Below are 26671 nucleotides of genomic sequence, written 5' to 3' on the forward strand. Positions count from 1 at the left end.
TGTGCCCACCTCGGCCTTCCAAAGTGCTGGGATTACAGACGTGAGCCACCACGCCTGGCAAAAGTCAGCAAACGTTCTAATCCTGGGGACCATGTGTGACCCCATTGCTTGAAACCTGGTGACAGAAGGAATAGGACCACAGAAGATGTTCAGGTTACAAAAATAAGTCCGGGTTTTGCAAAAAGCTTAAGTATTCATAGACCCAGGCAGGCCTGGAACACCGGATGGAGGCTAGGGTCTTGTCCCCAGGCACTGGGGAGCTATGGGAGGCTTGTTAACAGGTGAAAGGAGAGGCAGTCTCTGGGAGAGAGACAGAAAGTCATCCAGGTAGCCCAATTCACTGGGGGAGAACAGGGAAGTTCTGGCACCCAGCCTGGAGGTCTGGAAGCACCTCTCGAGGAGGTGACATCAGAAATGGTTTTGGGGATGAGCACGGTGACTCACACCTGTAATCCCAGCACTTTGGGAGGCCAAGGTGGGTAGATCACTTGAGGCCAGGAGTTTGAGACCAGTCTGGTCAACCCTGTCTCTACTGAAAAAAAATAAAAATAAGGCCTGGCGTGGTGGCTCACGCCTATAATCCCAGCACTTTGGGAGGCTGAGGTGGGGAGTCACCTGAGGTTGAGAGATTGAGACCAGCCTGACCAACATGGTAAAACCCTGTCTCTACTAAAAATACAAAAAGTAGCCAGGCGTAGTGGCGCATGCCTGTAACCCAGCTACTTGGGAGGCTGAGGCAAGAGAATTGCTTGAAACCTGGTGACAGAGGTTGCAGTGAGCTGAGATTATACCACTGCACTCCAGCCTGGGTGGCAGAGCGAGAATCCATCTCAAAAAAAAGAAAAAGAAAAAAGAAAAAGGGGGTAGAGGCAGGAAAGAGGGGACATCCCACCTAGGGCCCTGATGCCAAAGGAATGTCAGGAATTCTGTTGGGGAACTGGGGAGCCCCAGGAGAGCTGTGGGGGGGGGGCAGGGGGCAGGTGGGGCCTTTTTTGGGGCTGGGGAAGGATGGGGTTCCCTTGCCCCACCCAACCAGGCTGCCCCCCTCCAGGAATTACGGGCCCACTGTGTTAGTGCAGCAGGAGGCATTCAGGCGGGGCTGTGAACAGGTCCTCTGGCTGTACGGGCCCGACCACCAGCTCACTGAGGTGGGCACCATGAACATCTTCGTCTACTGGACCCATGAGGACGGGGGTGAGCCTACCCATGACCCAGCCCAAGCCCTGGTAGAAGTGGGTGGCACCATCATTCCTGGCAGGTTACAGGCCCCAGGGATGCTGGGATGGGGGAAGGGGGTGGATCCTAAGATGGGGGATCTAGGGGGTGAGAGGTAACATCTTCCACCCTGTACACCTGCCCTAGTGCTGGAGCTGGTGACGCCCCCGTTGGACGGTGTCATCCTGCCTGGAGTGGTCAGACAGAGTCTGCTGGACCTGGCTCAGACCTGGGTGAGGACATGGCGACTTCTGGTGACGGCACCGTGTGCAAGGGGCCAGGGCATCAAAGGGCTATGGCAGGGACTGGGGCACACTGGCATGTCTCTGTCCCCTCTCCTGGGTCTGTCTCTCCCCTTGGGTTTCTGTCTTTTTCACCACCCTGAGGGAGGGAAGGAGAGGTGGAGGACTGCAGCAGGCCGCCCTCTGGGGACATGTGTGTCTCTGCCACCTGCCCTGCAGGGTGAGTTCCGGGTGGTGGAGCGCACCATCACCATGAAGGAGTTGCTTCGGGCCCTGGAGGAGGGCCGGGTGCGGGAAGTCTTTGGCTCAGGCACCGCCTGCCAGGTCTGCCCAGTACACAGAATCCTGTACAAAGACAAGGTGAGGTGTGGCTGCCATTGTAGGTGGGAGGGAAGGAGGGGAGGGGCTCCATCCTCACTGCACCTTCTGCCCCAGAACTTCCATATTCCCACCATGGAAAATGGGCCTGAGCTGATCCTCCGCTTCCAGAAGGAGCTGAAGGAGATTCAGGTGAGCTGCAGGGAGCTGCAGGGAGCTGCAGGGAGCTGGGGGGATGGGCCGGGAGCCAGGGACTGGGCTGGGAGCTGGTCCCCTGGAGAAGTTGGTGTCCCATGAGCCCCTGGACTAAGAGCCAGCCTCCTTTAGTAAAACAGGAACAGATAATGGCCTTCCTTTCCTTTTTTTTTCCCCCCGAGATGGGATCTTGCTCTGTTGCCCAGGCTGCAGTACAGTGGTGTGGTCTTGGCTCACCGCAACCTCCGCCTCCCAGGTTCGAACGATTCTCCTGCCTCAGCCTCCTGAGTAGCTGGGATTACAGGCATGTGCCACCACACCCAGCTAATTTTTGTATTTTTAGTAGAGATGGAATTTCGCCATGTTGGCCAGGCTGGTCCTGATAATGGCCCCTTTTTAAAAAATGTATTTGAGATGGAGTCTCACTCTGTCACTCAGGCAGGAGTGCAGTGGCACGATCTCGGCTCACTGCAACCTCCAACTCATGGGTTCAAGCGATTCTCCTGCCTCAACCTCCCAAGTAGCTGGCACTACGGGCGCATGCCACCATGCCCACCTAATTTTTTGTATTTTGGTAGAGACGGGGTTTCACTGTGTTAGCCAGGATGGTCTTGATCTCCTGACCTCATGATCTGCCCACCTCGGCCTCCCAAAGTGCTGGGATTACAGGCATGAGCTACCACGCCTGGCCTAATGGCCCTTCTTATTGAGGCCCGGGAGAGTGGGCTTTCTATGTTGCTCTGTGCCCTGGAAAACCCTTTGGGGCTAAATCACCCTTTCCTGTGAGCTCCTGGAGCCTTGAATAGTTCTTCAGCTTTGGAAACCTCCTCCCATGATCCTCTGCAGCCCCTGGGTGTCCTGGTGGGAGAAACTCCCTGTGGACCTCTGAGGTTGCTGGGTTCCCTGGGGGGAGAAACCCCCTCCCTGTGATCCTCTGCTACCTCTGGGTGTCCTGGTGGGAGAAAGGCCCTCTCCATGAATCTCTGAGACCTTAGCCAGCCCTCTGGCCGTCTCAGGTCAGCCCTCGTAGATTCCCTAGAGCCCTGGGCTATCCCTTTGGTTTGAGAAAGCTTCCTCCCATGAGCCTCTGGACCTTGGCCCCTCTCTGGCACCAGACTGTTTCCTCTCATAAGCCTCTGGGGGCATTCCGGTTCTGGGCCAAAATCTCTTTCCCAAGAATCTCTGGGCTCCTTTCCCGGACCTAGAGCTGCATTTCTGTAAACTCCTGTGCATCAGCCAGTAGAACTACACATCCCCCACCATCTGGGCTTTCTCAGCTGAAAGTGACTTTTTCCAAGAGCTTTAGAGGCCTGGCCATAATTCCTCTCTTTAGAACTACATCTCCCTGAAGCCTCTGCGCCATCTTAGCCTTGATTCCCCGTTCCCATCATTGTTGCGGGCGGGGGGGGGGGGGGGGGGGCACCCTCTGGGAAATGGACTACATTTCCCTTGAGGCGCCAGGGCACAGCTCCGTAGGTACTCGGCCTGGAACGCCCCAGGGCTTGCTGGGAGTTGTAGTGCAGCTTCCACCTCACGCACTGCCTCTCTTGTCCTGCAGTACGGAACGAAAGCCCACGAGTGGATGCTCCCGGTGTGATGCTGCGTGCTGTGCTCCGGTTCCACCGACCCGTAGCATCTTATCACACCAGCACTCGCCTCCCTACCAATGACTCACCTCAAGTGCAATATAAAATAAAAGGCCAGGGGGTGGCGTCTGGGTCTCTGGCACCCCCCATGTGGTTGCAACACTCCCAAAGCCATAAGGGCCGCCCGGGCATCTCGGCCTCCAGCCCCTCGTCGGGTTCAGGTCCACCCTGTTGCTCCTTGTGAGGCCAAGGATACACCTTGGCCCGACCCCGCATCTCTCCGCTCTCAGGCCAGACCCCCGGTGCTGCCGTTGATTTTTTTCTTTCTTTTTGCTGCAATTTTGAAATAAAATGCCAAAGAACAGACATTGTCTGGCTTCTTCGGTGATGCAACTCTGGGGTCTTAACGCAGGAATCCTGCTTCCTCAGCCCATTTTATTCTGAAGGACCCAGTCATCTGAGCTTCCGGTGTTCTGATGGCTTCTCCAACCTGCGGGAGGTTTCACATCTCCCACCCTGAGCTTAGTGTCTCCTCCAACCAACCAGCTCGTCGCCTACTTTCCCATTTTGGGGACAGCCCACCCTGCACCCAGTCGTTAGGCTGGACCCCTAGGCACTGCACCCTTTCCTCTCAAAGCCCACCAGGCCCCGATCCCTGCCCCCTGACTCTGCTGTCTGTTCCCCCCATCTTTTTTTTTTTTTGAGACTGAGTCTTGTTCTGTCACTCAGAGTGGAGTGCAATGGTGCAATCTTGACTCACTGCAACCTCCGCCTCTTGGGTTCAAGCAATTTTCCTGCGTAGCTGGGATTACAGGCACGCGCCACCATGCCCAGCTAATTTTTTTTGTATTTTTTAGTAGAGTTGGGGTTTCACTGTGTTGACCAGGGTGGTCTTGATCTCTTGACCTCATGATCCACCCGCCTCGGCCTCCCAAAGTGCTGGGATTACAGGCTTGAGCCACAGCGCCTGGCCAACCTCAATGATTTTTAAGAATGTACAGGGGGGCTGGACGCGGTGGCTCAAGCCTGTAATCCCAGCACTTTAGGAGGCTGAGGCGGGTAGATCACTTGAGGCCAGGAGTTTGAGACCAGCCTGGCGAACATGGCGAGACCCCCATCTCTACTAAAAATAGAAAAATTAGCTGTGTACGGTGGCGGGCATCTGTAATCCCAGCTACTGAAGAGGCTGAGGCAGGAGAATCACTTGAACCTGGTAGGCCAATCTGCTCTGATTCCTGACCTCGAGCGATCCTCCCTCTTCAGCCTTCCAAACTGTTGGGATTACAGGTGTGAGCCACCGTGCCAGGCCTTCAAGGTGTTTTATAAACTGTGTGTGTGTGTTTGAGATCACGTCTTGCTCTGTCACCCAGGCTGGAGTGCAGTGACGCAATCTCGGCTCACTGCAACCTCTACCTCCTGGGTTCAAGTGATTCTCCTGCCTCAGCCTCCCAAGTATCTGGACTACAGGCGCACACCATCATGCCTGGCTAATTTTATTTTTGTATTTTTAGTAGAGACGGGGTTTCACCATGTTGGTCAGCGTGGTCTTGAACTCCTGACCTTGTGATCTGCCTGCCTCAGCTTCCCAAAGTGCTGGAATTACAGGTGTGAGCCACTGCGCCCGGCCAACTGTGTTTTCTTTTGTTTTTAAGACATTCTTGCTCTGTCACTCAAACCAGAAAACCTGGTAAATATTGGACCCTACCTTTCCTATTGAAAAATGTAAATTAAAATGAATAAAAATAAAATAATAAGTCTAGGTAAATAAATCTCAACTGTAGTGATAACCCAGCCACAGCATGCTATGCTTCAGGCAATACTGTGCTGTGCCTGCAGCGCCATCTGGTGGTCAGGGATGAGTATAAAGTCAAAGGCAAAAAAGGAGAGGGCTGGGCACGGTGGCTCATGCCTGTAATCCCAGCCCTTTGGGAAGCTGAGGTGGGAGGATTGCTTAAGGCCAGGAGTTCGAGACCAGACTGGCCAACATAGCAAGCCCCAGTCTCTAAAAAAAACAAAAAAAGAATTATCAATATGACACAGTAATTCCGCTCCTAGGTATATGCCAAAAATAATTAAAAACAAAAACAGGTATTCAGACAAAACTGAGTATATGAAAGTACATAGCAGTATTATTTATAATAGCCAAAATGTGGAACCAACCCAGATGTCCACCCCAGATGAATGGTCAAAAAAATGCAGTGCATCCACATGACAGAATGTTATTTAGCCTTAAAAAGGAATGAAGGCTGGGCACGGTGGCTCACGCCTGTAATCCCAACACTTTGGGAGGTCAAGGCAGGCGGATCACCTGAGCTCGAGAGTTCAAGACCAGCCTGACCAACATGGAGAAACCCCGTCTCTACTAAAAATACAAAATTAGCCGAATGTGGTGGTGCATGCCTGTAATCCCAGCTACTTGGGAGGCTGAGGCAGGAGAATTGCTTGAACCTGGGAGGCAGAAATTTCAGTGATCTGAGATCACACCATTGCACTCCAGCCTGGGCAACAAGAGCAAAACTCTGTCTCAAAAAAAAAAAAAAATGGAATTGAAACACTGACAGGCCTTGAATGAGCCTCGGAAACATTAAGTGAAAGAAGCCAGTCACAAAGGCTACATACTGTGGGATTCAGTTATTACTATTTTTTTTTTTTTTTTTTTTTTTTTTTGAGACAGAGTCTTGCTCTGTCCCCAGGCGGGAGTACAGTGCCGCAATCTCAGCTCACTGCAACCTCTGCCTCCCAGGTTCAAGTGATTCTCCTGCCTCAGCCTCCTGAGTAGCTGGGACTATAGGCATGAGCCACCACACCCAACTAACTTTTGTATTTTTAGTAGATACGGGGTTTCAGCATGTTGGCCAAGATGGTCTCGATCTCTTAACCCCATGATCAGCCCACTTTGGCTTCCCAAAGTGCTGGGATTACAGGTGTGAGTCACTGCATCCAGCCATATTGTAGGATTCTATTTATGTGAAATCTCCAAAATAGATAAATGTACCGGGAGCAGTGGCTCACTCATGTAATCCCAGCTCTTTGGGAGGCTGAGGTGGGTGGATTACCTGAGGTCAGGAGTTCAAGACCAGCCTGGCCAACATGGTGAAACCCCGTCTCTACTAAAAATACAAAAATTAGCCAGGTGTGGTGACGCACACCTGTAGTCCCAGCTACTCAGGAGGCTGAGGCAGGAGAATGATTGAACCTGGGAGGCGGAAGTTGCAGTTAGCTGAGATGGCGCCACTGCACTCCAGCCTGGGCGACAAAGCGAGGAGACTCCATCTCTAAACAAACAAACAAATTAGCCGGGGTTGGTGGTGTGTGCATATAGTCCCAGCTACTTTGGCAGCTGAGGGAGGAGAATCGTTTGAGCCTGGGAGGCGGAGGTTGCAGTGAGTTGAGATTCTACCATTGCCCTCCAGCCTGTTGACAGAGCAAGACTCCAACTCAAAAAACAAAACAAAACAAAAAAACTGTGTTCCCCTTCCACGGAACTTATCTAGAAAAAAACGCCTGTTTTTTCTCAGGCTCACACGGAACACTTCTGTGAGCAGGCGTGTGGGGTTTTTCCCATGCTGACAAATTCTCCTACCCAAGCTGGGTGTCCCATAATTCAGTCCAATTTTGACACTATCTACCTGGAGATAGCATCGGATCCCACAGGTGAGGAGCTCAGTCCCACAACGCTGCCTGCATGGGAGATGCCAATCACAAGTCCACGTTGTCACCTGAGCTTCTGACTGAGTGGCTAGGAATCTGGGGTTCCCATGATTCCGTCCCTGGGCTCAACAATTTGCTGCAATGCCTCACAGAACTAAGGAAATCACGTTTATCAGTTTATCATATAATTAAAAAAGAAAAAAAACCTGTCAGATAAAGAGGTGCACAGGGCAACATCTGAAAGCTTCCCGAGCACAGGAGCACGGGGTGGGGATGGGAGGGCTTCCAGGCTGGGCATCTCCATGGAGTGCGGGTGCTTCCCAGCCTGGAATGCCTCCCAACCCCATACTTTAGGGATTTCTTTTTTTGAGACAGTCTCACTCTGTCACCAGGTTGGAGTGCAGTGGCGTGATCGTGGCTCACTGCAACCTTCACTTCTTGGGTTTAAGCAATTCTGCCTCAGCCTCCCAAGAAGGTGGGACTACAGGTGTGTGCCACCACACCCAGCTAATTTTTGTATTTTCAGTAGAGACGGGTTTCACCATATTGGCCAGGATGGTCTCGATCTGTTGACTTCATGTTCTACCTGCCTCAGCCTCCCAAAGTGCTGGGATTACAGGTGTGAGCCACTGCCCCAGCCTAATGTTTAATTTTTTTGTAGAGACAGGGGTCTCGGGCTGGTCTTGACCTCTTGGGCTCAAGTAATCCTCCTGCGTCAGCCTTCTAAAGTGCTAGGATTACAGGTGTGAGCCACCACGCCTGGCCCATCCCACCACTTCCACCGTGTGCTATCCGCCACAAAGTACAACCTAGTGCATAGATACCGAGAGGTGGAGATCACTGCAGTTCATCTGGGAACCTGCCTCCCACACCCAGAGAGACCTTGGAAGCACATGTGAAAACAGCAGAGCCTGCTACCAGCCTGGGTCCCTGACCCTCTGCCTCTCTACTAATTAGACTTGACATAAACAGAAACAAAGATCAATTGTAGGGCCAAGTGCAGTGGCTCACACCTGCAATCCCAGCGCTTTGGGAGGCCGAGGCAGGTGGATCACTTGTGGTCAGGAGTTTGAGACCAGCCTGGCCAACATGACGAAACCCGTCTCTACTAAAAATGCAAAAATTAGCCATTAGTGATGGTGGGCGCCTGTAATCCCAGCTACTCGGGAGGCTGAGGCAGGAGAATCAGTTGAACCTGGGAGGCGGAGGTTGCACTGAGTGGAGATCGAACAACTGCACTGTAGCCTGGGCAACAGAGCGAGGCTCGTCTCAGGAAAAAAAAAAAAAAAAACCACACACACACACACACACACACACACACACAGACAAATGCCAGGTGCAGTGGCTCACACCTGTAATCCCAGCACTTTGACAGGTTGAGGCGGGTGAATCACGAGGTCAGAAGTTTGAGACCAGTCTGGCCAATGTGGTAAAACCCCATCTCTACTAGAAACATAAAAAATTAGCCGGGCACGGTGGCTCAAGCCTGTAATCCCAGCACTTTGGGAGGCCGAGGCGGGTGGATCACGAGGTCAAGAGATCAAGACCATCCTGGTCAACATGGTGAAACCCCGTCTCTACTAAAAATACAAAAAAAAATTAGCTGGGCATGGTGGTGCGTGCCTGTAATCCCAGCTACTCAGGAGGCTGAGGCAGGAGAATTGCCTGAACCCAGGAGGCGGAGGTTGCGGTGAGCCGAGATCACGCCATTGCACTCCAGCCTGGGTAGCATGAGTGAAACTCCGTCTCAAAAAAAAAAAAAAAAAAAAAAAAATTAGCTGGGTGTAATGGCGGGCACCTGTAATCCAAGCTACTCAGGAGGCTGAGGCGAGAGAATTGCTTGAACCCGGAAGGCGGAGGTTGCAGTGAGCCGAAATGGCTCTACTGCACTCCAGCCCGGGTGACAGAGTGAGATTTCATGTCTAAAACAAACAATCAATCAACTGCTTAAACCACTGATATCTTAGTGTGGGTGTGTCCCAGTGGTTCACATTGCTATCATTAATCCAGAGATTAATTGCCATTGGCACAGCAAGCATGGGGACGTTTAAACTGAACACGCAGAACTGTGTGACTTTACTGTGTACATATATAACTTTGATCGAAAGGTAAATATGAGATGGGGGTGAGTAAAAAAAAAAAGAGGAAAGATAAATATGAAAAAGGGTGAATACAGAAAACCCATTCAACCCAAGCAAAGGAAAAAATAAAAAAATAAAAGCCCACTGAATAAACTCCAGATAGATCAAAGGCTTCAGTGTGAAGTAGGAAACCATACTGAGTGAAGGTAAGCACTGGAAAATTCTTTTAATGACACGGGTGAGTACGACTCAAACTCCAGAGGCCGGGAAAGAAAACACTGATACTGTCAAATAAATGAAATAGAAACCAGCATTCTTCCCCTTCCATAACCTTTTCTTCCTGAACAATAAAGTTCTAAGGGCTGAGGTGGGACAGGCAGGCCATCTTGGGGTGTTGGGGGCACAATGGCCCAGAAGTGGGATGTCAGGGCCTTTATGGGGTGAAGAAGGCATTTACTCATGTGATCAGTTCAGTACAGTGGGGAAAACCCAAGTGGGAAACGTAAGTCCCCCAAACTAGTAGGATGAGGAGGCTGTGGCCAGGGGAGTCAGAGCACAAGCCAGCTGCAGAGGGCACAGGGGAGGTAGAAGGAGGGAACGGCCGTAGAGACGAGAGATGGGTAACATGCAGGAGAATTGACTGATGAGGAAATTAAGAAAAACGAAGTCATATTTCTGTCGGAAAAGGGGGTTATAAATCCGAAAAGAGCTGGGTTCCATGGCTCATGTCTGTAATCCCAGCACTCTGGGAGACTGAGGCGGGTGGATCACCTGAGGTTAGGAGTTTGAGACCAGCCTGACCAACATGGAGAAACCCTGTCTCTACTAAAAGTACAAAATTAGCTGGGCGTGGTGGTGCATGCCTGTAATCCCAGCTACTTGGGAGGCTGAGGCAGAAGAATCGCTTGAACCCAGGAGGCAGAGGTTGCAGTGAGCCGAGATCCCGCCATTGCACTCCAGCCTCGGCAATGAGAGTGAAACATTGCCTCAAAAACATAAAATAAATAAGAGATGCCCCCTTCTGCGCGGTCACGCCGAGCCAGCGCCTCGGCCTGGAAGCGGGCCACAGACCCTTAGCTTCGTCCACCGCCTCACGACCATGGACCCCCGAAAAGTGAACGAGCTTCGGGCCTTTGTGAAGATGTGTAAGCAGGATCCAAGCGTTCTGCACACAGAAGAAATGCGCTTCCTGAGGGAGTGGGTGGAGAGGATGGGGGGTAACATACCACCTGCTACTCAGAAAGCTAAATCAGAAGAAAATACCAAGGAAGAAAAACCTGATAGTAAGAAGGTAGAGGAAGACTTAAAGGCAGCCGAACGATCAAGTGAGGAAAGTGACCTAGAAACTGATAATGAAGGTATGATTGAACCAGACACTGACAGCCCTCAAGAAATGGGAGATGAGAATGCAGAGATAGCAGAGGAGATGATGGATCAGGCAAATGGTAAGAGAGTGGCTGCTATTGAAGCCCTAAATGATGGTGAATCGCAGAAAGGCATTGACTTATTCACAGATGCCATCAAGCTGACTCCTCGCTTGGCCATTTTGTATGCCAAGAGGGCCCGTGTCTTCGTCAAATTACAGAAGCCAAATGCTGCCATCCGAGACTGTGACAGAGCCATTGAAATAAATCCTGATTCAGCTCAGCCTTACAAGGGGCGAGGGAAAGCACACAGACTTCTAGGCCACTGGGAAGGAGCAGCCCATGATCTTGCCCTTGCCTGTAAACTGGATTATGATGAAGAAGCGAGTGCAATGCTGAAAGCAGTTCAGCCTAGGGCACAGAAAACTCCAGAACATCGGAGAAAGTATGAGCGAAAACGTGAAGAGCGAGAGACCAAAGAAAGAAAGAGTTAAGGCTCGAGAAGGGCATGAGAGATCCCAGAGGGAGGAAGAAGCCAGACGACAGTCAGGAGCTCAGTATGGCTCCTTTCCAGGTGGCTTTCCTGGAGGAATGCCTGGTGGTTTTCCCGGCGGAATGCCCGGGATGGGAGGGGGCATGCCTGGAATGGCCGGAATGCCTGCACTCAATGAAATTCTTAGTGATCCAGAGGTTCTTGCAGCCATGCAGGATCCAGAAGTTATGGTGGCCTTCCAGGATGTGGCTCAGAACCCAGCAAATATGTCAAAATACCAGAGCAACCCAAAGGTTATCAATCTTATCAGCAAATTGTCAGCCAAATTTGGAGGTCAAGCATAATGCCCTATAAATAAAGCCTTTGCTGAAGGAAAAGCAACGTAGATCACCTTATGGATGTCGCAATAATACAAACCAATGTCCCTCTGACCGTCTTATCAAGAGAGCTGGGGTGCTTTGAAGATAATCCCTACTCCTCTCCCCCAAATGCAGCTGAAGCATTTTACAGTAGTTTGCCATTAGGGTATTCATTCAGGTAATGTTTTCCTACTAGGAATTACAAGCTTTAAACACTTTTTAACTTTAAAAATATTTAAAACAAATTTAAAGGGTCTGTTAATTCTTATGTATTTCTTTACTACCCATTTTGGATTTTTTTTTCTTTGAATTATTGGGCAGGGAAGATACGGAATGTATAGAAGATTTTTGCTCTAATTTGAGTGAAATAAAAGTTTATTAGTGCGAGGCAAACATAACTCATTGGAGGATAAAGTTTGTGTTGGATATGTGGTTCCTGAAGCATCTTGACTTCTCTTTTTAAATGCTTTATCTTTTTCTTTGAAGATTTATTTCAATAAAACTAATTGGGACCACCAGTATTTCAGTAGGGCCTGGGTAGAGACTGGAAGTACCTGGCAGGGCAGCAGCAATCTTGCTGTGTTTTATATAACGTGCATCCTTGGGCAGGTTGTCCTTAGATCTCACACTGTGGTGAAGGGATGATTTTTTTTTGTAATGCTGCAGTAGAGTTGGAGTACTTAGTTCTGTTCTTGTCTAGTATAGCTAATAAATGTATCATATTATTTCCACAATAAATAAATAAATAAATAGGGAAAGGGAGAAAACTAGAGGTATTGAATTTGTCTTTTTTTTTTTTAAACAGAGTGTGACTGTGTTGCCCAGGCTGAAGTGGCAAAATCTTAGATATCCCCTTGTTTATTATATATACCATGTAATATGCCTCCTATGAGATGCTCCAGCTTCAGCCTTAGCAGCTTGGACCACAGGTGTACACCATCACACCCCGCTCATTTTTAAATTATTAGTAGAGACGGGGTCTCACTGTGTTGCCCAGGCTGGTCTCAAACTCTTGGGCTCAAGCAGTCCTCCTGCCTCAGCTTCCCAAAGTGCTGGGATTACAGGCGTGAGCTACTGTGTCTGGCCACACACACATATATATGTGTGTGTGTGAGTGTATATATGTGTGTGTGTGTGTGTGTGTATGTGTGTGTATATATATATAAAATCTGTCCACTGAGAGGAACTGTTAATAGCCAAAATTCAAAAGCAAAAGCAATGAGCCCTGTTAGTGTTCGAATCTTGGCTTCCCATCCTAGAATCAGCCTTGGAGACACGGCTGATTCTAGAGCTGTTTTTTGTTTGTTTGTTTTTCTGTCTAAGACGGAGTCTTGCTCTGTCGCCCCGGCTGGAGTGCAATGGTGCGATCTCGGCTCACTGCAACCTCCACCTCCCGGCTCAAGCAGTTCTCTACCTCAGCCTCCCCAGTAGCTGGGATTACAGGCATGTGCCACCATGCCTGGATAATTTTTGTAGTTTTTAGTAGAGACGGGATTTCACCAAAGTGCTGGGATCAAGAATCACTTGAACTCAGGAGGTGGAGGTTGCGGTAAGCCGAGATGGCTCCGCTGCACTCCAACCTGGGTGACAGACAGACTCTTGTCTCGAATGAAAGCTTGGCCAAGCTTGTCTTGAACTCCTGACCCCGTGATCTACCTGCCTCAGCCTCCCAAAGTGTTGCAATTACAGGCATGAGCCACCGTGCCCGGCCTCTAGAGCTGGTTTAAAGAAAAAAAATGAGCTTAGAATATTTTGCTGTACCAGAAATTGGGAATGACTCAAGTGTGACTAATGGGGGCATATCAAAAACGCATAGCTTTGAAACCCATGAGAGTTGATTAAAACAAACAGGCTGGGCGCAGTGGCTCACATCTGCAATCCCAGCACTTTGGGAGGCTGAGGTGGGCAGATCACTTGAGGCCAGGAGATTGAGACCAGCTTGGGGAACATGCTGAAACCCCATCTCTACTAAAAATACAATCATTAGGTGGTGCGCTGTAATCCCAGCTACTTGCTGGGCTAAGGTGGGAGGAAGGTTCCAGCCTGGGAGGCAGAGGTTGCAGTGAGCCGAATCGCACTGTAGCCTGGGCGACAGAGTGAGACCCTGTCTCAAAAACAAACAACCATAGCACATAGCCACCAGCTTGAGGGGGCTCCTGTTGGGAAAATAGAACGCTAAATACAGAGCACCCCCCAAAATAAAAAGGGCCAGGTGCAGTGGCTCACACCTGTAACCCCAGCACTTTGGGAGGCTGAGGCAAGCGGATCATGAGGTCAGGAGTTTGAGACCAGCTTGGCCAATGTGGTGAAACCCTGTCTCTACTAAAAATACACAATTAGCCAGGCGTGGTGACACATGCCTGTAATCCCAGCTACTTGGGAGGCTGAGGCAGGAGAATCGCTGGAACCTAGGAGGCGGAGGTTGCAGTAAGCTGAGATTGTGCCACTGCACACAATCTGGGCGACAGAGACAGACTCTTGCCTCAAATAAAAAAAAAAAAAAAAAAGTAAATAAAAAGAGTACCAAAAATAAATAAGTTTGAACACCTAAACTAGAGAATGATATAACTAATTATATAATGATATATATATCAGTATATAATGGTGGCTCACGCCTGTAATCCCAGCACTTTGGGAGGCCGAGGCGGGTGGATCATGAGATCAAGAGTTCAAGACTAGCCTGGCCAAGATGGTGAAACCCCGTTTCTACTAAAACTACAAAAATTAGCCTGGCTTGGTGGTGGGTGCCTGTAATCCCAACTACTCTGGAGGCTGAGGCAGGAGAGCCACTTGAACCTGGTGGCAGAGTTTACAGTGAGCCGAGATCATGCCACTGCACTCCAGCCTGGCAACAGAGTGAGGCTCTATCTCAAAAAAAAAAAAAAGGCAGAAAAAAGAAAACAAACAAACAACCCCTCATGAGAAATAGATATTTGTACACTTTCAAAGTCTCTCCCCACAAAGCTCTCATTGTTTGGCAAAGGAGAAGTCTGGCTGATGCCACCTGCTTCATGTGACTAAGCAAATGTCATCAGAAATTGGAGAGGTGGACACCCGACTGACCTGACTTCCAATGAGAAACACACAGCGTGATGTCAGTCGCTGTGCTGCCAAAGAATCCGATCACGAGGAAACATCAAATAAATCCACACAGGGAGAGACCAGTGATAAGTGGCCTGCAGTGTTCCAAATGGCAAGGTCATGAACACCAGGGAAGACGGCAGAGCTGTCCTTCCTGACTATCAGAGACACCTGCCTGCAGAAGCAGTGCGTGACCCTGAACTGCATTCTTTTTTTTTTTTTTGGCGGGGGGCAGGGTACGAGGGGGGTGGTGGGGAGAGCTGAGTCTTGTTCTGTCGCCCAGGTTGGAGGGCACTGGCGCGATCTCCGCTCACTACAACCTCCACCTCTCGGGTTTAAGCGATTCTCCCACCCCAGCCTTCTGAGTAGCTGGAATTACAGGTGCACGCCACCACGCCTGGCTAATTTTTTGTTTGTTTGTGTTTTTGAGACGGAGTCCAGCTCTGTTGCGCAGGCTGGATGGACTGCAGTGGCATGATCATAATCTCGGCTCACTGCCACCTCCGCCTCCAGGTTCAAGCAATTCTCCTGCCTCAGCCTCCAGAGTAGCTGGGATTACAGGCATCTGCCACCGCACCTGGCTAATTTGTTTGTATTTTTGGTAAAGACGGGGTTTCACTGTGTTGGCCAGGCTGGTCTCGAACACGTGACCTTGTGATCCACCCACCTCGGCCTCCCAAAGTGCTGGGATTATAGGCGTGAGCCACCACACCCGGCCGAGTGATAGAGTTACACTCTCGTCGCCCGGGCTGGAGTGCAATGGCACAATCTTGGCTCACTGCAACCTCATCCTCCCGGGTTCAAGAGATTGTCCTGCCCCAGCCTTCCAAGTAGCCGGGGTTACAGGCATCCACAACCACGCCCAGCTAATTTTTACATTTTTAGTAGAGACAGGGTTTCACCATGTTGGCCAGGCTGGTCTCGAACTCCTGACCTCAGGTGATCCACCTGCCTTGGCCTTCCAAAGTGCTGGGATTATAGGTGTGTGCCACCACACCCAGCTCTGAACTGCATTCTTTTGCCATAAAAAACATCACTGGGACATATGGCAAACACGAAGGAGGTCTGACGATGCCAGAGTGGTCGTGGGTCAAGGCCGCTCTCCTGATTGTGACAGCTGTGCTTGGTTGTGTAGGAGAATGTTCTTGTTTGCAGAAAGTACACGCTGGAGTATGGGTTAGTGTGGTGATGGGGTCAAGGGGGCATGTGACTTTCAAATGGATCTGGAAAGTAAGAATTGCTGGTACTGTATTTCCAAATCTTTATTTATTTTTATTTTAATTTTTTTAAAGAGATGGGATTTCACCATGTTGGTCAGGCTGGTCTCGAATTCCTGACCTCAAGTGATCCACCCACCTCGGCCTCTCTAAGTGCTGGGATTACAGGCGTGAGCCACCATGCCTGGCCCTTCCAAATTTTTAAATGTTTGTGACCATTTGCAAGTTTAGAAAAATTATTTATTTTTAGAGGGTCTTGATCTGTTACCCAGACTGGAGTGCAGTGGTATAATCATGGCTCATTGCAGCCTTGAACTCCTGGATTCAGGTAACCCACCCACCTCAGCCTCCTAAGTAGCTGGGACTGTAGGTGTCTGCCACCACGCCTGGCTAATTTTTGTATGTTTTTGTAGAGATGGGGTTTTTACCATGTTACCCAGGCTGGTCTCAAACTCCTGGGCTTAAGGGATCGATCCTCCTGCCTCTGTCTCCCAAAGTGCTGCGATTACAGGCATGTGCCACAGTGCCTGGCCCACTCTTGAAAAAAAATTTTTTTTTTGAGACAGAGTCTCTCTCTTGTCTCCTAGGCTGGAGTGCATTGGTACGATCTCCACTCACTGCAACCTCTGCCTACTGGGTTCAAGGAATTCTCCTGCCTCAGCCTACTGAGTAGCTGGGATTACAGGCGCCCATCACCACGGCTGGCTAATTTTTGTATTTTTAGTAGAGATGGGGTTTTACCATGTTGGCCAGGCTGGTCTTGAACTCTTGATCTCAGGTGATCCACCCACCTCGGCCTCCCAAAGTGCTGGGATTACAGGCAGGAGCCACTGTACCTGGCTTACTCTTGAAATTTTAACATGCATCCTTAAAATGACAAAATCTAATCACTCAGTCATATTCCAGAATAACAAAAGATTTTAAAGCATTTTAATTCTGATCATCTGCCACCTGTTTTACAGGTTTTAACTGATCACTTTTTTTTTTTTTTGGTAAGTTTTATTATGAGAAAATGGCAACCTGGCCAGGCGCGGTGGCTCACGCCTGTAATCCCAATATTTTGGGAGGCCAAGGCAGGTGGATCACAAGGTCAGGAAATCCAGGCCATCCTGGTTAACACGGTGAAACCTCATCTCTACTAAAAATACAAAACATTAGCCGGGCATGGTGGTATGAACCTGTGGTTACAGCTACTCAGGAGGCTAAGGCGGAAGAATCGCCTGAACCCTGGAGGCAGAGGTTGCAGTGAGCCGAGATCTCGATCCATTGCACTGTAGCCTGGGCAACAGAGCAAGACTCCAACTCAAAAAAAAGAAAGAAAAATACCAAGACAGCTCGGCCATAGAGACCCCCATTCAGGCGGTGCTGAAGGCATTAAGAAGCACCCAGATAGAACAGCAGAGTGGAACTGCAGTGGGGTGGGGTCAACAGCCTTCTGAGCTGACAGCATTCCTCACTGAGGGCTCAAGCAGATTCCGAACCACAATCTCTCTGAAGAGGTGATTATTATGAACAAACAGGTGTTCTGCGTTTTCTCGTAGAACAAAAATAAACTAGGTAGGCAGCTGCTGCCTGCTTACCACTGATCACCAACTAAAAAGTATTCTCCACGAGGGAACCACGGGGTCAGGGTCACATAGCCGGTGCTTAAAGAATTGTTTTAACCGGGGTGTGATAGACATATACTGTCTTGCCACTTTAGAATGCCCCAAGCAGTTTTCCACTGGGTGGGTGGGGGGGCAGCTAGGTTTTCCTTGCCATCGTTCTTCTTAACAAACAACATTTTTTATCATACACTCAGCATTTCTCAGCAATCAGACACCCAGCATTTCTCAACAGAAAACGAAAAGAAAAAAACGGCCACCTCTGCAAACTAAACAGATCTCTAGGGAGGGCCTGCAGGCAGCGGGTCTCGGACCTCCGAGAGGGCGTGGCCTCCGGCGGGCTGGGTTGTCAGTCTGAGGGGCCTGGAAATCTACATCCGGAAGTGCGGAAAGTAACAGGAAGCGGAAGCCATGGCTGACCCTGGCTGCTGGCAAGATGCTACGTGGAGTCAGGAGCTGGTGAGGAGACCCCCGCACCCTCCTCCCGCCAGCCAGCACCCTACCAGGGCCTCCGTGCTGCTGGTGCCAACTGGCAAGGGGGTCACAGAACTGGAGGGTCAGCTTCGTGGCAAAGAGACAGAGACGAAGCTTGCAAACGGGCTCACCCTGAGTGTGTAACAAAGAGGAAACGTTCCACACGTTTCCCGGAGAAGGTCCTGGAACAAACAGCCGTGAAATAATGTATAACCTATTACAATACTATGACTTAGAACAAGTTTTTCAGGCTGTATTATAAAAATAAGACACTCCAAGTCGACCGGGCGGGGTGGCTCATGCCTGTAATCCAAGCACTTTGGGACGCCGAGGCGGGCGGATCACTTGAGGTCAGGGGTTCGAGACCAGCCTGGCCAACATGGTGAAACCCGGTCTCAACTAAAAATACAAAAATGAGGCCTGGCATCGTGGCGGGCGCCTGTAACCCTAGCTACTCGGGAGGCTAAGGCAGGGAGAACCGCTTGAACCTGGGAGGTGGATGTTGCAGTGAGCCGAGATCCCGCCACTGCATTACAGCTCGGGCCACAGAGTGAAACTCCATCTCAATAATAATAAACAAATGCAAAAATACACTCTGAGTAGGCAGTTGTGGGAAGTATATCAGGATCACCAAAATCAATTTCCTGGCCGGGCGCAGTGGGTGACGCCTGTATTCCTAGCACTTTGGGAGGCCAAGGCAGGTGGACCACCTGAAGTCAGGGGTTCGAGACCAGCCTGGCCAACATGGCGAATCCCCATCTCTACTAAATATACAAAAAAATTAGCTGGGTGCGGTGGCAGTTGCCTGTAATCCCAGCTATTCCGGAGGCTGAGGCAGGAGAATCACTTGAACCTGGGAGGTGGAGGCTGCAGTGAGCCAAGTGCCATTGCAGCCTGGGCGTCAAGAGTGAAACTCCGTCTCAAAAAAAATCAATTTCCCAACTCATGTGGTTATGACAGAGTCTAAGATAATACAGGCACACAGGCTTTGCCTGGAATGTAGGCTTCGTGAGAACTGACTCATCCTTGGTGAGAGGGCATTCAGGCTGTTGTAACAAAAATACCATAGACTGTAGCTTAAGGAACAAACATGTATCTCTCACAGCTCTGGAGGGTGCGGACTCTAAGATCAAGGCACTGGCAGATTCCGTGACTGGTGTGGGCCAGTTTCCTGGTTCATTGCTGGCACCTTCTTGCTGTGTCCCCACTTGGTGGAAGGGTAAGGGAGCTCTCTGGGAGTTCTTCCCCCCACCCCAGACAAAATTTTGCCCTTGTTGCCCAGGCTGGAGTGCAGTGACTTACAGGTCTAAGCCACCTTGCCCAGCCTTCTCAAAGATACTTAAAGCATTTGTAAGAATCTGGCATATCAGACTTGTGAAAAGTATGATGGAGAGGGTATTACCGTTTTTCTCCTATTCGTGGCATTTAAGGGAAACTGCAATATCAGATTTGTGAAAAGTTCACTGATAAATATACAGTCACTGTTCAAATATTTGGGGGAAATCTACAATTGTGAAATTTGTGGCTTGTTATCTTTAGCTGTAGTAGTCTGAATGTTTAGAGGGAAGATAATTGTTTAAAAATTCATTGATCATTAACAACAGAAAATGCTGTGAATTTTCCTGTCCATTTTCAAGAGCTTATCAGTCGTTAAAGGAGCTCACCACCATCTTTTCAACAAACGGGGTTGGGAAAAGTGGCCAGGAGCTGAGGGGAGGGGAACTGGGGCTTAATTGTGGTAGAGAGTTTCAATTTTGTAAGATGAAAATGTTCGGCTGGGCGCGGTGGATCACGCCTGTAATCCCAGCACTTTGGGAGGCTGAGGCGGGTGGATCAATCATCTGAGGTCAGGAGTTTGAGACCAGCCTGCCCAACAAGGTGAAACCCAGCCTCTACCAAAAATGCAAAAATTAGTCGGGTGTGGTGGCAGGCGCCTGTAATCCCAGCTACTCGGAGGCTGAGGTAGGAGAATTGCTTGAACCCAAGAGGTGGAGGTTGCAGTGACCCAAGATTGAGCCACTGCACTCCAGCCTGGACGACAGAGTGAGACTCTGTCTCAAAAAAAAAAAAAAAAGAGAAATGGTTCAAGTGATGATGCTGTGGGGTGATGATACAGATTGGTTTTCAGTCAGGTGTGGAGGCTTATGCCTGTCATCCCAGCACTTTGGGAGGCCAAAGCGGGCAGATCACCTGAGGTCAGGAGTTCAAGACCAGGCTGGCCAACATGGTGAAACACCATCTGTACTAAAAATACCAAATTAGCCGGGTGTGGTGGCACATACTTGTAATCTCAGCTACTTGGGAGGCTGAAGCATGAGAATCTCTTGAACCAGGGAGGCAGAGGTTCCAGTGAGCCCACTTCACTCCAGCCTGGGCAACACAGTGAGATTCTCTCCCAGAAAAAAAAGAAAGCAAAAAATTAGCCAGGTGGGGCACCCGTAATCTGTAATCCCAGCTATTTAGAAGGCTGAGGCAGGAGAGTTGCTTGACTCTGGGAAGCGGAGGCTGCAGTGAGCCAAGATCGTGCCACTGCAGCCTGGGTGAGTGACCCTGTTCCCCCAGAAAAAGAAGAAAGAAAAAGAAAGAAGCAGCAGTAATGCGGACGAAACGCGAGTTAACTTCTTCCAAAAGAAAGAGAAAGAAAGGAAGAAAGAAGGGAGGAGGAAAGGAAGGGAAGGAAGGAAGAAAAGGGAAGGAGGGAGGGAGGGAGGCAGCAGCAACGCAGAAGAAACAGGAGTGAACCAAGAGCGTAGTGACCATCGTGAGCCTCCTCAACAAGCCCAAGAGTGAGATGACCCGGGGGAGCTGCAGAAATGAGCGGAGGGGGATTTCAACACCAAGTGCCCATCAACTGCCGCAACAATAAGAAACTCCTGGGCCTCGTGAAGGCCTCGGATAGCACTGCCAGGTGGTGCTGGTGGCCGTGAAGGGGATGTGGACTGAGGTTACCAAGAGCAGCAAAGACAAGCAGCCCATGCCAGTCAACAAAGACCGCTGCATCTCCAAGACGCTCCAGCACGGAAACTCGGTCCATGTGATGCTGTGGAGCCGCTCATCGCCAGCAAGCAGGGGCCGCCTGTCCGTCGATAGAACTCACTCCCCTGTCCTAAGAAGACCTCTGCCATTAGTGTTGAGAACAATAAAGCCGGGCGCGGTGGCTCACGCCTGTAATCGCTGTACTTTGGGAGAGCAAGGCTGGCTGATCACCTGAGGTCGGGAGTTTGAGACCTGCCTGACCAACGTGGAGAAACGCCATCTCTACTGAAAATACAAAATAACCCTGGTGTGGTGGTGGGCGCCTGTAATCCCAGCTACTTGGGAGCCTGAGGCAGGAGAATCGCTTGAACTCAGGAGGCAGAGGTTGCGGTGAGCCAGGATTGCACCATTGCACTCCAGCCTGGGTGACAAGAGTGAAACTCCGTCTTAAAAAACAAAACACCAGTGAAAGAAATCGAGAACAGTAGTGAACTCTCTGGGGGCTCCAGTGAGTAGGGGAGGACAGGGTGCAGTGGAGAAGCTGGAAGATGTGGAATAGCCTGGCTCCCCAGGGACCCAGGAAATACTCGCTCAGCAGAACCTCTTGGAAGGGCAAAGCACCACACTGACGAAAACCGGTGGAGAAGCAAAACCCCAGCTGATCTTGGCAGGCGCTCAGAGAAGGTTCCGATCACGGTGGGGGCGGGAACCATGGAGATGAAGTTTGCTCCTGAATGTTGGAGAGGTGGCTGTGCTGAGTGGTTACATACTGAATACAGTGCTATGGGGAAACAGCACACAGTCGGCTTATTTATTTATTATTTATATATTTTTTTGAGACAGGGGCTCACTGTCACCCAGGCTGGAGTGCAGTGGCGCAATCTCAGCTCACTGCAACCTCTGCCTCCCGGGTTCAAGCCGTTCTCCTCCCTCAGCCTCCCGAGTAGCATAGCTGGGATTACAGGTGCACACCACCATGCTCGAATAGTTTTTTTTGTTTGTTTGTTTTTGAGACAGAGTCTTGCACTGTCACCCAGGCTGGAGTGCCGTGGCATGATCTTGAATTACTGCAACCTCCGCCACCCAGGGTTCCAGCGATTCCTGTGCCTCAACCTCCCAAGTAGCTGGGACTACAGGTGTGCACCACCAAATCCGGCTAATTTTGGTATTTTTAGTAGAGACGGGGTTTCACCGTGACCCTAGATGATCTGCCCTCCTCCGCCTCCCAAAGTGTTGGACTTACAGGCTTGAGCCACTGTGCCCAGCGAGAACTTTAAGACTTTTAAGGCTCAGAAAGCTATCCTGGCCCACCCTAGTGCCAACTGTGAAACTTCCTCCAGAGGATACAGCTCTCTTAAATTCGAGAAGAAAGGAAGTTGACTAACTTCATACAGAGGTGTGCACTGGGGAAGCAGTGTCCCAGAAGCTTCATGTCTACCTGGAACCTCTGAACGTGACCCTACTTGAAAATACTGTCTTCCTACAGGTAATCAAGTTAAGGTGAGGTTTCACGGAGTTGGGGGATGTGCTAAATCCTATATGACTGATATACAAAGAGGGAAATTAAGACAAACAGCCGGGCACAGTAGCTCACACCTATAATCCCAGCACTTTGGGAGGCCAGGGTGGGCAGGAGTTCAAGACCAGCCTGGCCAAAAAAGTGAGACCCTGTCTGTACAAACATAAAAGTTAACTCATCAGGGCCAGGCGTGGTGTCTCAGACCTGTCATCCCAGCACTTTGGGAGGCTGAAGCAAGCGAATCACCTGAGATCAGGAGTTTGAGACCAGGCTGGACAACTTGGTGAAACCCCGTCTCTACTGAAAATACAAAAATTAGCTGGGCGTGATGGTGCATGCCTGTCGTCCCAGCTAATCTGGAGGCTGAGGCAGGAGAATCGCTTGAACCCAGGAGGCGGAGGTTGCAGTGAGCTGAGATTGCACCACTGCACTCCAGCCTGGTGACAGAGTGAGACTCTGTCTCAAAAAAAAAAAAAAAAAATCAGGAGTGAAAGCTAAATTAGAATGAGCACAAGAGGAAATAGACACAACAGAGAAAAAACATTTTTTTTGAGATAGGGTCTTGCTCTGTAGGCCACTTGTTCCAGAGTGCACTGGTGCAATAATAACTCACTGCAGCCTCCACCTTCTGGACTCAGGTGAGCCTCCCCCCTCAGCCTCCCGAGTAGCTGGGACCACAGGCATGTGCCACCACACCTGGCTAATTTTTGTATTTTTTGTAGAGACAGGAGTCTTGCTGTGTTGCCCAGGCTGGTCTCAAACTCCTGGCCTCAAGCAGTCCTCCCCACTCAGCCTCCGAAAGTGCTGGAATTGCAGGCGTGGCCAATACCTGGCCAACTTTTACAAAGTATTTGAGATTCAGATTTCACTCAGTCAAAGAGCAAACTGGAGTCACTCCCAGCCCCTACAGCCAATGCTTAAGTGTGGAATCTGTCAATAAATTCACCCCAATTCAACATTCAGCTGCTTCCATCCTGGCCCACCCTCCCCCAGAGATCCCATCCCAGACCAGCCTCTCAGTGTGGGTTCTGTCAATATCAGTGGACAAGGAAGGGCCTGCACTTCTCCGGGTGCCCATGGAGGCTCCTCACTGCCCACTCTGTGCAGCTCGGTCTGTGTGGCCGGCCGGGAGCTGAGGCTGGATGCAGGTCTAGAAGCTTCCAGAGCTGGTGGGCTGGACCCTGCGGAGGATTGGCTGACTCGGGACTGCAGACTGTCCAGATGAGGAAAGCGGCTGCTTCTACTGGAAGGGAGGACGACAGGATTTTGAGTGCAAGGTGCTCAGATACAGTGAAGTGTGCACATTTGAACACGTTTCTCAGCTTCCCTTCCTACCTTTCCTCTCTCTGGGTCTCTGTCCCCCCCTCTCTGGATCTCTGTCCCTCTCTCTCTGGGTCTCTGTCCCCCTCTATCTCTGGGTCTCTGTCACCCCCTGCTCTGGGTCTCTGTCCCTCTCTCTGTGGGTCTCTGTCCCCCCCTCTCTCTGGGTCTCTGTCCCTCTCTCTCTGGGTCTCTGTCCCCCCCTCTCTCTGGATCTCTGTCCCTCTCTCTCTGGGTCTCTGTCCCCCTCTATCTCTGGGTCTCTATCATCCCCTGCTCTGGATCTCTGTCCCCCTCTCTCTGGGTCTCTGTCCCCTTCTCTCTCTGGGTCTCTATCCACCCCCCCCGGATCTCTGTCCCTCTCTCTCTGGGTCTCTGTCCCTTTCTCTCTGGGTCTCTGTCACCCCCTGCTCTGGGTCTCTGTCCCCCCCCCGGGTCTCTGTCCCTCTCTCTCTGGGTCTCTGTCCCCCTCTCTCTCTTTCTCTGGATCTCTGCCCCCCCCGGGTCTCTATCCCCCTCTCTCTCTCTCTGTGGATCTCTGTCCCTCTCTCTCTGGGTCTCTGTCGCTTTCTCTGTGGGTCTGTCCCCCTCTCTCTAATCTCTGGGTCTCTGTCCGTCTCTCTCTGGGTCTCTGTCCCCCTCTCTCTCTGGGTCTCTGTCCCCCTCTCTCTCTCTCTGGATCTCTGTCCACCTCTCTCTCTGGGTCTCTGTCCCCCTCTCTCTCTGGGTCTCTGTCCCCCTCTCTCTCTGGGTCTCTGTCCCTCTCTCTCTCTGGGTCTCTGTCCCTCTCTCTCTGGGTCTCTGTCCCTCTCTCTCTGGGTCTCTGTCCCTCTCTCTCTCTGGGTCTCTGTCCCTCTCTCTCTCTGAGTCTCTGTCCCCCCCCGGTCTCTGTCCCCCTCTCTCTGAGTCCCTGTCCCCCTCCCTCTCTGGGTCTCTGTCCCCTTCTCTCTCTCTCTAGATCTCTGTCCATCTCTCTCTGGGTCTCTGTCCCCCTCTCTCTATGGGTCTCTGTCCCCCCCCCGGGTCTCTGTTCCCCTCTTTCACTGGGTCTTTGTCCCCCTCTCTCCCTGGGTCTCTGTCCTCCTCTCTCTCCGGGTCTCTGCCCCCCTCTCTCTCCGGGTCTCTGTCCCCCTCTCTCTCAGGGTGTCTGTCCCGCCCTCTCTCTCTTGGTCTCTGTCCCCATCTCTCTCTGGGTCTCTGTCTCCCACTCTGGGTCTCTGCACACACATCAGGTCCCTGATTCCCCTTCTCTCTGGGTGTCTGTCTCTTCCCTTCCCTCTGGGTCTGTGTCTCCTGGTCTCCAGCCTGGCATGGTGGGCCGGTGGGAACCGGGTCAGGATGGTGCCCAGCGCTCCCTCCTCCTTGTCACACTGTCCGCCTCACTTTTCCTTGACAGCAGGAGGTGGACTTTTCTGACAAGGAGCTAACATCTCACCTGAGTCACCCCCAGGACCTAAACCACTGCTCAGGAGCTTTGTGAAATTTCAAATTCTGTTTCTTTCCCTTGACTGAGCAGGGCTTGTGCCATCAGAGTGGAAAGCTGCGCTTTCTACAAATGCCGACTTTCGTTTTTTCTGGGCATCAAATCCCTCCGCTGACCTCAGCCACCCACAGTTATGCTCTTTTGACTGCGATATTTCTCTCACTTGAACTTTGGACTTAACACGAAGGGTCCGAGGTGACAGATTCCACTGCCGCTGCCGGGCTGCAGCAGCGGGGGCTGGCCCAGGCCCGCTTCCTTCCCACCAGGAAGTGACTTGAAGGACAATATGGAAATCTCGGTTGTGTGAGGGGAGGGAGACCGGGCAATGTGCTTGCTAGGACTGGAATCTATGACACGCCTTACATAAGGAACCCGGGGAGGAGTCCCAGCTCAAGTCCATGGCGGGCGTGGTGGCACACACCTGTAGTCCCAGCTTCTCGGGAGGCTGAGGCAGGAGAATCTATTGAACTCGGGAGGTGGAGGTGGCAGTGAGATCGTGCCAATGCACCCCAGCCTGGGCAACAGAGACTCAGTCTCAAAAATAAATAAATAAATAATAAAAATGGGGCCGGCTCGGTGGCTCAGTCCTGTAATCCCAGCACTTTTGGAGGCCGAGGCAGGCAGATCACCTGAGGTCAGGAGTTCGAGACCAGCATGGCCAATGTGGAGAATCCCTGTCTCTACTAAAAACACAAAATTAGCTGGATGTGGTGGCACGTTTGTAATCCCAGCTACTCGGGAGGCTGAGGCAGGAGAATTGACTGAACCCAGAAGGCGGAGGTTGTGGTGAGCCGAGATGGCGCCACTGCACTCCAGCCTGGGCAACAAGAGCAAAACTCTGTCTCAAAAAAATAAAAATAAATGCTGGGCACAGTGGCTCACACCTGTAATCCCAGCACCTTTGGGAGCCAAGGCGGGTGGATTACCTGAGGTCAGGAGTTCGAGACCAGCCTGGCAAACATGGTGAAAACCCATCTCTACTAAAAACACAAAAATTAGCTGGGCGTGGTGGTGGTACCTGTAATCTGAGGTACTCCAGAGGCTGAGGCAGGAGAATCGCTTGAGCCTGGGAGGCAGAGGTGGCAGTGAACCGAGGTAGTGCCACTGCACCCCAGGCTGGGCGACAGAGCAAGATTCTGACTCAAAAAAACTAAATAAATAAATAAGTATTAAAAAGTCAATAATGGCCGGGCGCGGTGGCTCAAGCCTGTAATCCCAGCACTTTGGGAGGCCGAGGCGGGTGGATCACAAGGTCAAGAGATCGAGACCATCCTGGTCAACATGGTGAAACCCCGTCTCTACTAAAAATACAAAAAATTAGCTGGGCATGGTGGCGTGTGCCTGTAATCCCAGCTACTCAGGAGGCTGAGGCAGGAGAATTGCCTGAACCAGGGAGGCGGAGGTTGTGGTGAGCCGAGATCGCGCCATTGCACTCCAGCCTGGGTAACAAGAGTGAAACTCCATCTAGAAAAAAAAAAAAAAAAAAAAAAAAA

At 50.8% G+C, this 26671-nt stretch overlaps 1 protein-coding gene and 1 pseudogene across 3 annotated transcripts in view; both read left to right on the forward strand.

The window, feature by feature from the left end:
- BCAT2 (branched chain amino acid transaminase 2) overlaps positions 1-3923 on the forward strand; it is a 17905-nt gene extending 13982 nt beyond the window's left edge. For all 3 annotated transcript variants that reach the window (XM_032270954.1, XM_032270957.1, XM_032270956.1), the window contains 5 exons: positions 1052-1194; positions 1363-1448; positions 1677-1817; positions 1893-1967; positions 3529-3923. In XM_032270954.1, the coding sequence (XP_032126845.1) occupies positions 1052-1194; positions 1363-1448; positions 1677-1817; positions 1893-1967; positions 3529-3567 (484 nt within the window). In that variant the 3' untranslated portion in view covers positions 3568-3923. The remainder of the gene's footprint in view (positions 1-1051; positions 1195-1362; positions 1449-1676; positions 1818-1892; positions 1968-3528) is intronic.
- Positions 3924-10301: 6378 nt separating this feature from the next.
- On the forward strand, positions 10302-11541 carry LOC116544524 (annotated as a pseudogene).
- Positions 11542-26671: the final 15130 nt, after the last annotated feature.

The sequence above is a fragment of the Sapajus apella genome, unplaced genomic scaffold (assembly GCF_009761245.1).
Source record: "Sapajus apella isolate SASKATOON/1434 unplaced genomic scaffold, GSC_monkey_1.0 scaffold220, whole genome shotgun sequence".
Classification (NCBI taxonomy): domain Eukaryota; kingdom Metazoa; phylum Chordata; class Mammalia; order Primates; family Cebidae; genus Sapajus; species Sapajus apella.